The 19,908-nt window shown below is 38.6% G+C and overlaps 1 protein-coding gene across 1 annotated transcript in view; it reads left to right on the top strand.

Moving 5' to 3' along the window:
* Positions 1 to 19,908, top strand: part of LOC130314628 (receptor-type tyrosine-protein phosphatase alpha-like) — a 73,806-nt gene that overhangs the window by 18,486 nt on the left and 35,412 nt on the right. Inside the window, exons 6-11 of the mRNA XM_056552742.1 lie at positions 1,084 to 1,181; positions 4,653 to 4,769; positions 6,147 to 6,301; positions 8,723 to 8,858; positions 9,628 to 9,777; positions 10,165 to 10,264. Coding sequence (XP_056408717.1) covers positions 1,084 to 1,181; positions 4,653 to 4,769; positions 6,147 to 6,301; positions 8,723 to 8,858; positions 9,628 to 9,777; positions 10,165 to 10,264 — 756 coding nt within the window. The remainder of the gene's footprint in view (positions 1 to 1,083; positions 1,182 to 4,652; positions 4,770 to 6,146; positions 6,302 to 8,722; positions 8,859 to 9,627; positions 9,778 to 10,164; positions 10,265 to 19,908) is intronic.

Consider the following 19,908-nt stretch of genomic DNA (forward strand, 5'->3'; position numbering starts at 1 on the left):
TGAATGTATTACACTACTACTGCTGCTCTTGTATGTATTACACTACTACTGCTGCTCTTGAATGTCTTACACTACTACTGCTGCTCTTGTATGTATTACACTACAGCTGCTCTTGAATGTATTACACTACTACTGCTGCTCTTGAATGTATTACACTACTACTGCTGCTCTTGTATGTATTACACTACTACTGCTGCTCTTGAATGTATTACACTACTACTGCTGCTCTTGTATGTATTACACTACTACTGCTGCTCTTGAATGTATTACACTACTACTGCTGCTCTTGAATGTATTACACTACTACTGCTGCTCTTGAATGTATTACACTACTACTGCTGCTCTTGAATGTATTACACTACTACTGCTGCTCTTGTATGTATTACACTACTACTGCTGCTCTTGAATGTATTACACTACTGCTGCTCTTGTATGTATTACACTACTACTGCTGCTCTTGAATGTATTACACTACTACTGCTGCTCTTGAATGTATTACACTACTACTGCTGCTCTTGAATGTATTACACTACTACTACTGCTCTTGAATGTATTACACTACTACTGCTGCTCTTGAATGTATTACACTACTACTGCTGCTCTTGAATGTATTACACTACTACTGCTGCTCTTGTATGTATTACACTACTACTGCTGCTCTTGTATGTATTACACTACTACTGCTGCTCTTGAATGTATTACACTACTACTGCTGCTCTTGTATGTATTACACTACTACTGCTGCTCTTGTATGTATTACACTACTACTGCTGCTCTTGTATGTGGAGGACCCATCCTGTACACAGACGACGACCCATGGATATGAATGAACCCACTGTAAGGCTTTAATTTCACCGGTGGTGGCGCTGAAGAAAAATTGACTACTTGCAGCCAAGTTCCCCCCACAAATTACAGCTGATCGCTGGGGGTCCCAGGAGGAGGACACTGGGGTCAGCTGATGGTCATGTGACCCTTCTAACAAGCGGGAATTGTTTAAATGGGAGGACCCCTTAGTTATAAACTCCCAATGTTCTGATAAAGATCTGAATTACGCCTATAAATGGTTAAATATATCTACGGCAGGTCCCCTTCCCGAAACGATCGCTGACTTCTGGAGCCTTGTGTGGCAGGAGGGGAGTGCGGTCATCGTCATGTTAACCCCACTCGAGGAGCAGAATAAGGTGAGATGGGGAATACTGAGGGAGGGTATAGGACTATAATATAGGACTGGTGAATACTGAGGACAGGATATAGGACTGGTGAATACTGAGGAGAGGGTATAGGACTATAATATAGGACTGGTGAATACTGAGGAGAGGATATAGGACTGGTGAATACTGAGGAGAGGGTATAGGACTATAATATAGGACTGGTGAATACTGAGGACAGGATATAGGACTGGTGAATACTGAGGAGATGATATAGGACTATAATATAGGATTGGTGAATACTGGGGTGAGGGTATAGGACTATAATACAGGACTGGTGAATACTGAGGGAGGGTATAGGACTATAATATAGGACTGGTGAATACTGAGGAGAGGGTATAGGACTAGAACATAGGACTGGTGAATACTGAGGACAGGATATAGGACTGGTGAATACTGAGGAGAGGGTATAGGACTAGAACATAGGACTGGTGAATACTGAGGACAGGATATAGGACTGGTGAATACTGAGGAGATGATATAGGACTATAATATAGGATTGGTGAATACTGGGGTGAGGGTATAGGACTATAATATAGGACTGGTGAATACCGAGGGAGGGTATAGGACTATAGCATAGGACTGGTGAATACTGAGGAGAGGGTATAGGACTATAATATAGGACTGGTGAATACTGAGGAGAGGGTATAGGACTATAATATAGGACTGGTGAATACTGAGGAGAGGGTATAGGACTATAATATAGGACTGGTGAATACTGAGGAGAGGGTATAGGACTATAATATAGGACTGGTGAATACTGAGGAGAGGGTATAGGACTATAATATAGGACTGGTGAATACTGAGGACAGGATATAGGACTGGTGAATACTGAGGAGATGATATAGGACTATAATATAGGATTGGTGAATACTGGGGTGAGGGTATAGGACTATAATACAGGACTGGTGAATACTGAGGGAGGGTATAGGACTATAATATAGGACTGGTGAATACTGAGGAGAGGGTATAGGACTAGAACATAGGACTGGTGAATACTGAGGACAGGATATAGGACTGGTGAATACTGAGGAGAGGGTATAGGACTAGAACATAGGACTGGTGAATACTGAGGACAGGATATAGGACTGGTGAATACTGAGGAGAGGGTATAGGACTAGAACATAGGACTGGTGAATACTGAGGACAGGATATAGGACTGGTGAATACTGAGGAGAGGGTATAGGACTAGAACATAGGACTGGTGAATACTGAGGACAGGATATAGGACTGGTGAATACTGAGGAGATGATATAGGACTATAATATAGGATTGGTGAATACTGGGGTGAGGGTATAGGACTATAATATAGGACTGGTGAATACCGAGGGAGGGTATAGGACTATAGCATAGGACTGGTGAATACTGAGGAGAGGGTATAGGACTATAATATAGGACTGGTGAATACTGAGGAGAGGGTATAGGACTATAATATAGGACTGGTGAATACTGAGGAGAGGGTATAGGACTATAATATAGGACTGGTGAATACTGAGGAGAGGGTATAGGACTATAATATAGGACTGGTGAATACTGAGGAGAGGGTATAGGACTATAATATAGGACTGGTGAATACTGAGGGAGGGTATAGGACTATAATATAGGACTGGTGAATACTGAGGGGAGGATATAGGACTGGTGAATACTGAGGGGAGGATATAGGACTATAATATAGGACTGGTGAATACAGAGGGGAGGATATAGGACTGTAACATAGGACTGGTGAATACTGAGGAGAGGATATAGGACTGGTGAATACTGAGGAGAGGATATAGGACTGGTGAATACTGAGGGCAGGATATAGGACTGGTGAATACTGAGGGGAGGATATAGGACTGGTGAATACTGAGGGGAGGATATAGGACTGGTGAATACTGAGGGGAGGATATAGGACTGGTGAATACTGAGGGGAGGATATAGGACTGGTGAATACTGAGGAGATGATATAGGACTGGTGAATACTGAGGAGATGATATAGGACTGGTGAATACTGAGGATAGGATATAGGACTGGTGAAAACGGAGATATAGGACTGGTGAATACTGAGGGGAGGATATAGGACTGGTGAATACTGAGGAGAGGATATAGGACTGGTGAATACTGAGGGGAGGATATAGGACTGGTGAATACTGAGGAGAGGATATAGGACTGGTGAATACTGAGGGGAGGATATAGGACTGGTGAATACTGAGGAGAGGATATAGGACTGGTGAATACTGAGGAGAGGATATAGGACTGGTGAATACTGAGGAGAGGATATAGGACTGGTGAATACTGAGGAGAGGATATAGGACTGGTGAATACTGAGGAGAGGATATAGGACTGGCGAATACTGAGGGGTGGATATAGGACTGGCGAATACTGAGGGGTGGATATAGGACTGGCGAATACTGAGGGGTGGATACAGGACTGGCGAATACTGAGGGGTGGATACAGGACTGGCGAATATTGAGGGGAGGATACAGGACTGGCGAATACTGAGGGGAGGATACAGGACTGGCGAATACTGAGGGGTGGATATAGGACTGGCGAATACTGAGGGGTGGATATAGGACTGGCGAATACTGAGGGGTGGATATAGGACTGGCGAATACTGAGGGGTGGATATAGGACTGGCGAATACTGAGGGGTGGATATAGGACTGGCGAATACTGAGGGGTGGATATAGGACTGGCGAATACTGAGGGGTGGATTTCGGACTGGCGAATACTGAGGGGTGGATTTCGGACTGGCGAATACTGAGGGGTGGATTTCGGACTGGCGAATACTGAGGGGTGGATTTCGGACTGGCGAATACTGAGGGGTGGATATAGGACTGGCGAATACTGAGGGGTGGATATAGGACTGGCGAATACTGAGGGGTGGATATAGGACTGGCGAATACTGAGGGGTGGATATAGGACTGGCGAATACTGAGGGGTGGATATAGGACTGGCGAATACTGAGGGGTGGATATAGGACTGGCGAATACTGAGGGGTGGATATAGGACTGGCGAATACTGAGGGGTGGATATAGGACTGGCGAATACTGAGGGGTGGATATAGGACTGGCGAATACTGAGGGGTGGATATAGGACTGGCGAATACTGAGGGGTGGATATAGGACTGGCGAATACTGAGGGGTGGATACAGGACTGGCGAATACTGAGGGGTGGATATAGGACTGGCGAATACTGAGGGGTGGATATAGGACTGGCGAATACTGAGGGGTGGATATAGGACTGGCGAATACTGAGGGGTGGATATAGGACTGGCGAATACTGAGGGGTGGATATAGGACTGGCGAATACTGAGGGGTGGATATAGGACTGGTAAGTACCTTGTAGATCTCTGATGATCCTGTATCTCACTTTGGTGTCACTTCTCCGAGGTTTACACTTTTCTGGTTGCGTCTAATCCTATATATTTTATATTAATATCTTGTATGTTTGTCGCACGGTTCAGGTAAAGTGTGCAGGATACTGGCCGGAACAGTCCCAGACCTACGGGGACATCACGGTCACTTTACAGAAAGCTGTGCAGACTGGGACCACAATCACCAGATGCTTCAGCCTGAAGAAGGTGAGGACGACACCGGACACTCCACAGCTCACCAAAATATGGTCAGAGGTTTAATAGGGGCCCTTCACTGGTCCTCTGTGCTGCTGGGGGCCCCTATGTCCTCACAAATCCTTGCGACCCTGTCCTCACGAACATCATGCCATTAAAGGGGTACTCTGCTGGCAGTTTTTTTCTAAATCAACTGGTGCCAGAAAGTTAAACAGATTTCTAAATTACTTCTATTTAAAAATCAGCTGCTGTATGCTCAACAGGAAGTTGTGTAGTTCTTTATTATCTGACCACAGTGCTCTGTCCATGTCAGGAACTGTCCAGAGAAGGACTTTCCTTTGCCGGACAGTTCTTAAAATGGACAGAGGTGTCAGCAGAGTGCAATGTGGTCAGACAGAAAAGAACTACACAACTTCCTGTGGAGCATTAAAGGGGTACTACCGTGGAGAACTTCATTTTTTTATTTTTTTTAAATCATCTGGTGCCAGAAAGTTAAACAGATTTGTAAATTACTTCTATTAAAAAATCTTAATCCTTCCAGTACTTTTTAGGGGCTGTATACTAAAGAGAAATCGAAAAAAGAAATGCATTTCCTGTGATGTCCTGACCACAGTGCTCTCTGCTGACCTCTGCTGTCCATTTTAGGAATGGAACTCCCCATAGCAAACATATGCTTTTCTAAAATGGACAGCAGAGGTCAGCAGAGAGCACTGTGGTCAGGACATCACAGGAAATGCATTTCTTTTTTCGATTTCTCTTTAGTATACAACCCCTAAAAAGTACTGGAAGGATTAAGATTTTTTAATAGAAGTGATTTACAAATCTGTTTAACTTTCTGGCACCAGTTGATTTAAGAAAAATAAATTCCACGGTAGTACCCCTTTAAGCTGCTCATACGTACTGGAAGGATTAAGAATTTTGAATAGAAGTAAATCAGAAATATGTTACTTTCTGTTAATTACTTTCTGGCACCAGTTGATAAAATTTTTTTTTTTCTGGGGAGTACCCCTTTAATGGACAGTACACATACCCCAAAATAAGTGCGCTCGTCTCCCATAATACTACCAGAAAAATTTCCAGGGCAAAATAGCAATCAACAACCTTTATGGGTCACCTCCCCCCCCCCCCCCCCCCCAAGGGGTAAGCCCTAAACTAGAATTAGGGATTTCCAGTTTAGGGCTTACCCCTTGGGGGGTGACCCCTAAAGATTGTTGATTGTCTCCCGTAATACTCTGTGCTGCGGAGAACCCTACTTATTCCCTATATCTCTCATCCTGTGCCGTTCTTCTTCCCTTCCACCCCACATGACAGGGCCCTGTAACATGCATTATAATATCATGTGACTTTGTATATGGCCGTACCCTGCTGACGCTGTTCTGCTCTGACCAGGCGCAGTCTTCGGTACAGATGGCGGTGGAGCAGCTGCATTACCTGGAGTGGCCGGACCATGGGGTGCCCAGTCGGATGTCTAGTTTTTTGCAGCTCCTGGAGCAGATGAACAAGTGCAACACCCCAGGATCGGGCCCCGTCATTGTGCACTGCAGGTACCGATAGTGGTCACTGTGGCCCCTGGTGCTCAGAGAGGTGTCGTAGTGGTCAATAATTACTGTACTGGTGGCCGTTAGTGATGAGCGGTAGGGGCCATATTCGAATTCGGGATATTTCGCGAATATGTGGACGATAATTCGTCCTATGTTCGCGAAATTCGCATTTTCGCTATGTTCGGTTTTTTTTCTATGCGAAAAAGTTTGCATAGCGCGCATGCGCAATTCTAGGTCACCTAAAAGAAGGGAGGGATCAGTGTCCAGTATGGAAGTGCCGATATTTGCTTAAAAATTAGCATAAAAAAACAGGAATATTCGTAATTACGAATATATATCGCTATATTAAAAATATTCGCAAAATCGCGAAGTGCCGATATTCGCCGTAAAAATTAGCATTTTGAATATTCGCGCTCAACGCTAGTGGCCGTACCCTGGGTCTCCTATAATATGGACAATAGGGCTGGAAACCCTACCAGACTCTACGGGCACCGGGGCTGGGTCTATTATATGGATTCTCTGCCCGCCATTATTATAAGCCCCATATATGTAATGCCTACAGGTGGAGTCTGATTAGATGTGGGGTTTTGCCACAAGAGGGTGCAAAAGTTCTTCACCTGCTGCACTGTAAAAGGCCCTCAGAGGCTACTTTTGGTTAGTGTAGGTGTCGATCACTGGGATTATGTAGTGGGTAATGATCAGCATAGTAGTCCCTAAAGTGTCTGTCCCATAGATGATTGGTATAACCCAAAGTCCATCGCTTTACCACAACCATTTTATTTTATTTATTTATTTTTAACTTAGCGGTTTTCTTACACAAATGAGACTTCCGATAGCTGGGGCTTCTTAAAGGGGTACTCCGGTAGAAAACTTTTTTTTTTTTTTTTTTTTTTAAATCAACTGGTGCCAGAAAGTTAAACAGACTTGTAAATTACTTCTATTAAAAAATCTTAATCCTTCCAGTACTTGTTAGCTGCTGAATACTACGGAGGAAATTATTTTCTTTTTGGAACACAGAGCTCTCTGCTGACATCACGAGCACAGTGCTCTCTGCTGACATCTCTGTCCATTTTTATGAACTGTCCAGAGCAGCATATGTTTTCTATGGGGATTTTCTCCTACTCTCCGACTGTGGTCGTGATGTCAGCAGAGAGCTCTGTGTTCCAAAAAAGAAAATTTCCTCCGTAGTATTCAGCAGCTAATAAGTACTGGAAGTATTAAGATTTTTTTAATAGAAGTAATTTACAAATCTGTTTAACTTTCTGGCACCAGTTGATTATATCTAAAAAAAAAAAAAAAAAAAAAAAGCTTTCCACTGGAGTACCCCTTTAAAGGATACTCCACAGGAAAACATTTCTTTTTCAATCAACTGGTGGCAGAAAATTATACAGATTTGTAAATTACTTCTAAATTACATCTAATCCTTCCAGCACTTATCAGCTGCTAAATGCTTCACAGGAAGTTCTTTTCTTTTTGAATTTCCTTTGTCTGACCACAGTGGTCTCTGCTGACACCTCTGTCCATTTTAGGAACTGTCCAGAGTAGGAGCAAATCCCCATAGCAAAACTCTCCGTACTGAACAGTTCTTAAAATGAACAGAGGTGTCAGCAGAGAGCACTGTGGTCAGACGGAAAGGAAATTCAAAAAGAAAAGAACTTCCTGTGGCGCATTTAGCAACTAAGTACTGGAAGGATTAAGATTTTTTTTTTTTAAGTAATTTACAAATCTGTTTAACTTTCTGCAACCAGTTGATATAAAAAGAAATGTTTTCCAGTGGAGTACCCCTTTAAGTTAGTCTTTACTGAACTCCTCATTAATTGTAGCTTGGAAATACTTAAAGGGGTACTCCGCCCTGAGACAACTTAACCCCTATACAAAGGATAGGGGATAAGATGTCTGACGGGGGTCCCACTGCTGGGGGATCTTGGCTGCGGCACCCCAGACATCCGATGCACGGAACGAACTTCGCTCCATTCCGGATGACGGGTGATCTGGGACGGAGACTCATGACCTCACAATCATGCCCCACTCGTGACGTCACGTCCACGCCCCCTCAATGCAAGTCTATGGGAGGGGCCGTCACGTCCCCTCCCATAGACTTGCATTGAGGGGGCATGGCCGTGAGGTCACGAGCTGGGCGCGGCTGTGGCGTCACGAGCTCTAAACGAACGCCAGGTGCAGAAGGTACATTGCGGGGGTCCCCATCCTGTGGATAAGGGATAAGCTGTCTAGGGGTGGAGTACCCCTTTAAGGTCGTACAGTTTAGGATTCAGGAAGAATTTAGTCACTGTCCCTTGAATACAATGCGACTCTCACAGACTATCCTTTTGCCCATGACTTTGAACGTCTGATTCTTTTGTGCCCCCCGCCCCGTTACCCAGGATCCTCCATTATTAATTCCACCCTCCTTTCCTCTTTTGTTAGTGCCGGGATCGGTAGGACCGGGACGTTCATAGCTCTGGACATCCTCCTGAAGATGGCGCGGGCTGTGAAGAAGGTGAATGTGTTCAGCTGTGTCCAGGAGCTGCGGAAGAAGCGAGTAAACATGGTGCAGAACAAGGTGCGCGCCGACCACGTCTTCATCACTTATCCCTCTACCCCCCCCCCCATGGTCTGTTGTATGGACGGGGGGGGGGGGGGGGGGGGCTGTTGGACCTTTTTCCTCCTTCCCATGGCGTCTACTATGACTGACAATGTATATCAGAGCAAACACAAAGTCATGAGAGGGAAAGAACTGCCTGTAGAGCTCAGACACAGTCCTGTCTATATAAGGTCTCACAAGGGGGAAAGAACTACCTGTAGAGCTCAGACAGCCCTGTCCTATATAAGGTCTCACAGCTGACAATGTATATCAGAGCAATCACCAAGCCATGAGAAAGAAAGAACTGCCTGTAGAGCTCAAACATAGCCCTGTCTATATAAGGTCTCACAAGGAGGAAAGAACTACCTGTAGAGCTCAGACACAGCCCTGTCTATATAAGATCTCACAGCTGACAATGTATATCAGAGCAATCACCAAGCCATGAGAAAGAAAGAACTCCCTCTAGAGCTCAAAAACAGCCCTGTCTATATAAGATCTCACAGCTGACAATGTATATCAGAGCAATCACCAAGTCATGAGGGGGAAAGAACTGCCTGTAGAGCTCAGTCACCGATGGATAAAAGTTTGCATCATAAAGCCCATGATGCTTTACAGGACAGCCATCTGATAGGGAAGAGATAAGCATTTAGTTGTGCACACGTCCGTCATATTGGGGACCTATTAGGGGACAACCCCAGTGAAGCTTCTAGAAGATCCTGACTCTCATCACTCTTATGTTGTATCACAGGAACAATACAGCTTCCTATACGATGTCCTGGTGGAGACGCTGCTGTGCGGTACGACCAGTGTGCCAGTGCTGGACATTCAGAGGCACCTTAGTCACATGACCAAGTGGGATCCCCACACTCACATGGACGGTTATGACAAGGAATTCCAGGTAAGACCATTCACATTTATATGTAATAGCGATATAATGCTGTTGGGGTGACTCCTCTGAGCTGGTGGTGGTACTCCGATAACTGGGTAACCCTTCTGAGCTGGTGGTGGTACTCCGATAACTGGGTGACCCTTCTAAACTGGTGGTGGTACTCCGATAACTGGGTGACCCCTCTGAGCTGGTGGTGGTACTCCGATAACTGGGTAACCCTTCTGAGCTGGTGGTGGTACTCCGATAACTGGGGGACCCCTCTGAGCTGGTGGTGGTACTCCGATAACTGGGTAACCCTTCTGAGCTGGTGGTGGTACTCCGATAACTGGGAGGCCAGTGTTATAGTGGGAGCCTTATTAGTCTCTGATCCGAGGTTCATCTGTTGGTTTTTTTTAGGATCTGGAGCAAATTACACAATTGTATCAGATTTATCAATGTAAAGAAGCGAAGAAACCAGAAAACCAGAAGAGGAACCGAAACTCCGAAATCCTCCTAGGTAAGAGACCGCAGCACCATCACTCCTCCGCTATGTACTTTGGGGGCTGTTTGCCTGGTTTAGTCTTTTAGGTAGCAAACACTGATGTGGGGTGGGGTGATAGAATGTGGACTCTGGATATAGTATATATATATATATAATCTATAGACCTGACTGCTCCTGTATACTGGATATAGTATATATATAATCTATAGACCTGACTGCTCCTGTATACTGGATATAGTGTATATATAATCTATAGACCTGACTGCTCCTGTATACTGGATATAGTATATATATAATCTATAGACCTGACTGCTCCTGTATACTGGATATAGTATATATAATCTATAGACCTGACCGCTCCTGTATACTGGATATAGTATATATATAATCTATAGACCTGACTGCTCCTGTATACTGGATATAGTATATATATAATCTATAGACCTGACTGCTCCTGTATACTGGATATAGTATATATATAATCTATAGACCTGACTGCTCCTGTATACTGGATATAGTATATATATATTCTATAGACCTGACTGCTCCTGTATACTGGATATAGTATATATATAATCTATAGACCTGACTGCTCCTGTATACTGGATATAGTATATATAATCTATAGACCTGACCGCTCCTGTATACTGGATATAGTGTATATATATATAATCTATAGACCTGACTGCTCCTGTATACTGGATATAGTATATATATATTCTATAGACCTGACTGCTCCTGTATACTGGATATAGTATATATATAATCTATAGACCTGACTGCTCCTGTATACTGGATATAGTATATATATATAATCTATAGACCTGACTGCTCCTGTATACTGGATATAGTATATATAATCTATAGACCTGACCGCTCCTGTATACTGGATATAGTGTGTATATATAATCTATAGACCTGACTGCTCCTGTATACTGGATATAGTATATATATAATCTATAGACCTGACTGCTCCTGTATACTGGATATAGTATATATATATATTCTATAGACCTGACTGCTCCTGTATACTGGATATAGTATATATATAATCTATAGACCTGACTGCTCCTGTATACTGGATATAGTATATATATAATCTATAGACCTTACTGCCCCTGTATTCTGGATATAGTGTATATATATAATCTATAGACCTGACTGCTCCTGTATACTGGATATAGTATATATATATATAATCTATAGACCTGACTGCTCCTGTATACTGGATATAGTATATATATATAATCTATAGACCTGACTGCTCCTGTATACTGGATATAGTATATATATAATCTATAGACCTGACTGCTCCTGTATACTGGATATAGTGTATATATATATAATCTATAGACCTGACTGCTCCTGTATACTGGATATAGTGTATATATATATAATCTATAGACCTGACTGCTCCTGTATACTGGATATAGTATATATATAATCTATAGACCTTACTGCCCCTGTATTCTGGATATAGTATATATATAATCTATAGACCTGACTGCTCCTGTATACTGGATATAGTATATATATATAATCTATAGACCTGACTGCTCCTGTATACTGGATATAGTATATATATATAATCTATAGACCTGACTGCTCCTGTATACTGGATATAGTATATATATAATCTATAGACCTGACTGCTCCTGTATACTGGATATAGTATATATATAATCTATAGACCTGACTGCTCCTGTATACTGGATATATTATATATATATAATCTATAGACCTGACTGCTCCTGTATACTGGATATAGTGTATATATAATCTATAGACCTGACTGCTCCTGTATACTGGATATAGTATATGTATATATAATCTATAGACCTGACTGCTCCTGTATACTGGATATAGTGTATATATAATCTATAGACCTGACTGCTCCTGTATACTGGATATAGTATATATATATAATCTATAGACCTGACTGCTCCTGTATACTGGATATAGTATATATATATAATCTATAGACCTGACTGCTCCTGTATACTGGATATAGTATATATATATAATCTATAGACCTGACTGCTCCTGTATTCTGGATATAGTATATATATAATCTATAGACCTGACTGCTCCTGTATACTGGATATAGTATATATATAATCTATAGACCTGACTGCTCCTGTATACTGGATATAGTATATATATATAATCTATAGACCTGACTGCTCCTGTATACTGGATATAGTATATATATAATCTATAGACCTGACTGCTCCTGTATACTGGATATAGTGTGTATATATATAATCTATAGACCTGACTGCTCCTGTATACTGAATATAGTATATATATAATCTATAGACCTGACTGCTCCTGTATACTGGATATAGTATATATATAATCTATAGACCTGACTGCTCCTGTATACTGGATATATTATATATATATAATCTATAGACCTGACTGCTCCTGTATACTGGATATAGTGTATATATAATCTATAGACCTGACTGCTCCTGTATACTGGATATAGTATATTTATAATCTATAGACCTGACTGCTCCTGTATACTGGATATAGTATATGTATATATAATCTATAGACCTGACTGCTCCTGTATTCTGGATATAGTATATATATAATCTATAGACCTGACTGCTCCTGTATACTGGATATAGTATATATATATATAATCTATAGACCTGACTGCTCCTGTATACTGGATATAGTGTGTGTATATATATATATATATATAATCTATAGACCTGACTGCTCCTGTATACTGGATATAGTATATATATAATCTATAGACCTGACTGCTCCTGTATACTGGATATAGTATATATATAATCTATAGACCTGACTGCTCCTGTATACTGGATATAGTATATGTATATATAATCTATAGACCTGACTGCTCCTGTATACTGGATATAGTGTATATATAATCTATAGACCTGACTGCTCCTGTATACTGGATATAGTATATATATAATCTATAGACCTGACTGCTCCTGTATACTGGATATAGTATATATATAATCTATAGACCTGACTGCTCCTGTATTCTGGATATAGTATATATATATAATCTATAGACCTGACTGCTCCTGTATACTGGATATAGTATATATATATATATATAATCTATAGACCTGACTGCTCCTGTATACTGGATATAGTGTGTATATATAATCTATAGACCTGACTGCTCCTGTATACTGGATATAGTATATATATATAATCTATAGACCTGACTGCTCCTGTATACTGGATATAGTGTATATATATATATAATCTATAGACCTGACTGCTCCTGTATACTGGATATAGTGTATATATAATCTATAGACCTGACTGCTCCTGTATACTGGATATAGTGTATATATATAATCTATAGACCTGACTGCTTCTGTATACTGGATATAGTATATATATATATATCTATAGACCTGACTGCTCCTGTATACTGGATATAGTGTATATATAATCTATAGACCTGACTGCTCCTGTATACTGGATATAGTGTATATATATAATCTATAGACCTGACTGCTCCTGTATTCTGGATATAGTATATATATATATATAATCTATAGACCTGACTGCTCCTGTATACTGGATATAGTGTATATATATATATATATATATAATCTATAGACCTGACCGCTCCTGTATACTGGATATAGTATATATATAATCTATAGACCTGACTGCTCCTGTATACTGGATATAGTATATATATATAATCTATAGACCTGACTGCTCCTGTATACTGGATATAGTATATATATATATATAATCTATAGACCTGACTGCTCCTGTATACTGGATATAGTATATATAATCTATAGACCTGACCGCTCCTGTATACTGGATATAGTATATATATAATCTATAGACCTGACTGCTCCTGTATTCTGTATATAGTATATATATAATCTATAGACCTGACCGCTCCTGTATACTGGATATAGTATATATATAATCTATAGACCTGACTGCTCCTGTATACTGGATATAGTATATATATATAATCTATAGACCTGACTGCTCCTGTATACTGGATATAGTATATATATATAATCTATAGACCTGACTGCTCCTGTATTCTGGATATAGTATATATATAATCTATAGACCTGACTGCTCCTGTATACTGGATATAGTGTATATATAATCTATAGACCTGACTGCTCCTGTATACTGGATATAGTATATGTATATATAATCTATAGACCTGACTGCTCCTGTATACTGGATATAGTGTGTATATATATATATATATATAATCTATAGACCTGACTGCTCCTGTATACTGGATATAGTGTATATATAATCTATAGACCTGACTGCTCCTGTATACTGGATATAGTGTATATATATAATCTATAGACCTGACTGCTCCTGTATTCTGGATATAGTATATATATATATATATAATCTATAGACCTGACTGCTCCTGTATTCTGGATATAGTATATATATATATAATCTATAGACCTGACTGCTCCTGTATACTGGATATAGTATATATATAATCTATAGACCTGACTGCTCCTGTATACTGGATATCATATATATATATAATCTATAGACCTGACTGCTCCTGTATACTGGATATAGTGTATATATATATATAATCTATAGACCTGACTGCTCCTGTATTCTGGATATAGTATATATATATATATAATCTATAGACCTGACTGCTTCTGTATACTGGATATAGTATATATATATATATAATCTATAGACCTGACTGCTCCTGTATACTGGATATAGTATATATATAATCTATAGACCTGACTGCTCCTGTATTCTGGATATAGTATATATATAATCTATAGACCTGACTGCTCCTGTATACTGGATATAGTGTATATATATATATAATCTATAGACCTGACTGCTCCTGTATACTGGATATAGTATATATATATATAATCTATAGACCTGACTGCTTCTGTATACTGGATATAGTGTATATATATATATATAATCTATAGACCTGACTGCTCCTGTATTCTGGATATAGTATATATATAATCTATAGACCTGACTGCTCCTGTATACTGGATATAGTGTATATATAATCTATAGACCTGACTGCTTCCTGTATACTGGATATAATGTATATATATAATCTATAGACCTGACTGCTCCTGTATACTGGATATAGTGTATATATATATATATATATATATATATATATATATAATCTATAGACCTGACTGCTTCTGTATACTGGATATAGTATATATATATATATAATCTATAGACCTGACTGCTCCTGTATTCTGGATATAGTATATATATAATCTATAGACCTGACTGCTCCTGTATACTGGATATAGTATATATATATAATCTATAGACCTGACTGCTCCTGTATTCTGGATATAGTATATATATAATCTATAGACCTGACTGCTCCTGTATACTGGATATAGTATATATATATAATCTATAGACCTGACTGCTCCTGTATACTGGATATAGTATATATATAATCTATAGACCTGACTGCTCCTGTATACTGGATATAGTATATATAATCTATAGACCTGACCGCTCCTGTATACTGGATATAGTATATATATAATCTATAGACCTGACTGCTCCTGTATTCTGTATATAGTATATATATAATCTATAGACCTGACCGCTCCTGTATACTGGATATAGTATATATATAATCTATAGACCTGACTGCTCCTGTATACTGGATATAGTATATATATATAATCTATAGACCTGACTGCTCCTGTATACTGGATATAGTATATATAATCTATAGACCTGACTGCTCCTGTATACTGGATATAGTATATATAATCTATAGACCTGACTGCTCCTGTATACTGGATATAGTATATATATATAATCTATAGACCTGACTGCTCCTGTATTCTGGATATAGTATATATAATCTATAGACCTGACTGCTCCTGTATACTGGATATAGTATATATATAATCTATAGACCTGACTGCTCCTGTATACTGGATATAGTGTATATATAATCTATAGACCTGACTGCTCCTGTATACTGGATATAGTGTATATATATATATAATCTATAGACCTGACTGCTCCTGTATACTGGATATAGTATATATAATCTATAGACCTGACCGCTCCTGTATACTGGATATAGTATATATATATATAATCTATAGACCTGACTGCTCCTGTATACTGGATATAGTATATATAATCTATAGACCTGACCGCTCCTGTATACTGGATATAGTATATATATAATCTATAGACCTGACTGCTCCTGTATACTGGATATAGTGTGTATAATCTATAGACCTGACTGCTCCTGTATACTGGATATAGTATATATATAATCTATAGACCTGACTGCTCCTGTATACTGGATATAGTATATATAATCTATAGACCTGACTGCTCCTGTATACTGGATATAGTATATATAATCTATAGACCTGACTGCTCCTGTATTCTGGATATAGTATATATAATCTATAGACCTGACTGCTCCTGTATACTGGATATAGTATATATATAATCTATAGACCTGACTGCTCCTGTATACTGGATATAGTATATAATCTATAGACCTGACTGCTCCTGTATACTGGATATAGTATATATATAATCTATAGACCTGACTGCTCCTGTATTCTGGATATAGTATATATATAATCTATAGACCTGACTGCTCCTGTATACTGGATATAGTATATATATAATCTATAGACCTGACTGCTCCTGTATACTGGATATAGTATATATATAATCTATAGACCTGACTGCTCCTGTATACTGGATATAGTATATATATAATCTATAGACCTGACTGCTCCTGTATACTGGATATAGTATATATATAATCTATAGACCTGACTGCTCATGTATACTGGATATAGTATATATATATAATCTATAGACCTGACTGCTCCTGTATACTGGATATAGTATATATAATCTATAGACCTGACTGCTCCTGTATACTGGATATAGTATATATATAATCTATAGACCTGACTGCTCCTGTATACTGGATATAGTGTATATATATAATCTATAGACCTGACTGCTCCTGTATACTGGATATAGTATATATATAATCTATAGACCTGACTGCTCCTGTATACTGGATATAGTATATATATATAATCTATAGACCTGACTGCTCCTGTATACTGGATATAGTATATATAATCTATAGACCTGACTGCTCCTGTATACTGGATATAGTATATATAATCTATAGACCTGACTGCTCCTGTATACTGGATATAGTATATATAATCTATAGACCTGACTGCTCCTGTATACTGGATATAGTATATATATAATCTATAGACCTGACTGCTCCTGTATACTGGATATAGTATATATATATAATCTATAGACCTGACTGCTCCTGTATTCTGGATATAGTATATATATATAATCTATAGACCTGACTGCTCCTGTATACTGGATATAGTATATATATAATCTATAGACCTGACTGCTCCTGTATTCTGGATATAGTATATATATATAATCTATAGACCTGACTGCTCCTGTATTCTGGATATAGTATATATATATAATCTATAGACCTGACCGCTCCTGTATTATGGATATAGTATATATATAATCTATAGACCTGACTGCTCCTGTATTATGGATATAGTATATATATAATCTATAGACCTGACTGCTCCTGTATACTGGATATAATATATATATAATCTATAGACCTGACTGCTCCTGTATACTGGATATAGTATATATATATAATCTATAGACCTGACTGCTCCTGTATACTGGATATAGTATATATAATCTATAGACCTGACCGCTCCTGTATTCTGGATATAGTATATATATAATCTATAGACCTGACTGCTCCTGTATACTGGATATAGTATATATATATAATCTATAGACCTGACTGCTCCTGTATACTGGATATCATATATATATAATCTATAGACCTGACTGCTCCTGTATACTGGATATAGTATATATATAATCTATAGACCTGACTGCTCCTGGTATACTGGATATAGTATATATATAATCTATAGACCTGACTGCTCCTGTATACTGGATATAGTATATATAATCTATAGAACCTGACTGCTCCTGTATACTGGATATAGTATATATAATCTATAGACCTGACTGCTCCGGTATACTGGATATAGTATATATAATCTATAGACCTGACTGCTCCTGTATTCTGGATATAGTATATATATAATCTATAGACCTGACTGCTCCTGTATACTGGATATAGTATATATATATATATCTATAGACCTGACTGCTCCTGTATACTGGATATAGTGTATATATATAATCTATAGACCTGACTGCTCCTGTATACTGGATATAGTGTGTATATATAATCTATAGACCTGACTGCTCCTGTATTCTGGATATAGTATATATATATATAATCTATAGACCTGACTGCTCCTGTATACTTCATATAGTGTATATATATAATCTATAGACCTGACTGCTCTGTATACTGGATATAGTATATATATAATCTATAGACCTGACTGCTCCTGTATACTGGATATAGTATATATATAATCTATAGACCTGACTGCTCCTGTATACTGGATATAGTATATATATAATCTATAGACCTGACTGCTCCTGTATACTGGATATAGTGTGTATATATATAATCTATAGACCTGACTGCTCCTGTATACTGGATATAGTATATATATAATCTATAGACCTGACTGCTCCTGTATACTGGATATAGTATATATAGTCTATAGACCTGACTGCTCCTGTATACTTCATATAGTATATATATAATCTATAGACCTGACTGCTCCTGTATACTGGATATAGTATATATATAATCTATAGACCTGACTGCTCCTGTATACTGGATATAGTGTGTTTATTATATAATCTATAGACCTGACTGCTCCTGTATACTGGATATAGTATATATAATAATCTATAGACCTGACTGCTCCTGTATACTGGATATAGTGTATATATATAATCTATAGACCTGACTGCCTCCTGTATACTGGATATAGTATATATATAATCTATAGACCTGACTGCTCCTGTATACTGGATATAGTGTATATATATAATCTATAGACCTGACTGCTCCTGTATACTGGATATAGTATATATATAATCTATAGACCTGACTGCTCTGTATACTGGATATAGTATATATAGGTAATCTATAGACCTGACTGCTCCTGTATACTGGATATAGTATATATATAATCTATAGACCTGACTGCTCCTGTATACTGGATATAGTATATATATAATCTATAGACCTGACTGCTCCTGTATACTGGAGATATAGTATATATATAATCTATAGACCTGACTGCTCCTGTATACTGGATATAGTATATATATAATCTATAGACCTGACTGCTCCTGTATTCTGGATATAGTATATATATAATCTATAGACCTGACTGCTTCCTGTATACTGGATATAGTGTATATATATAATCTATAGACCTGACTGCTCCTGTATACTGGATATAGTATATATATATATATAATCTATAGACCTGACTGCTCCTGTATACTGGATATAGTATATATATAATCTATAGACCTGACTGCTCCTGTATTCTGGATATAGTATATATATAATCTATAGACCTGACTGCTCCTGTATACTGGATATAGTATATATCATAACCTACCTCCTTCGATAGACC

The sequence above is a fragment of the Hyla sarda genome, chromosome 1 (genome assembly GCF_029499605.1).
Source record: "Hyla sarda isolate aHylSar1 chromosome 1, aHylSar1.hap1, whole genome shotgun sequence".
NCBI classification, from domain to species: domain Eukaryota; kingdom Metazoa; phylum Chordata; class Amphibia; order Anura; family Hylidae; genus Hyla; species Hyla sarda.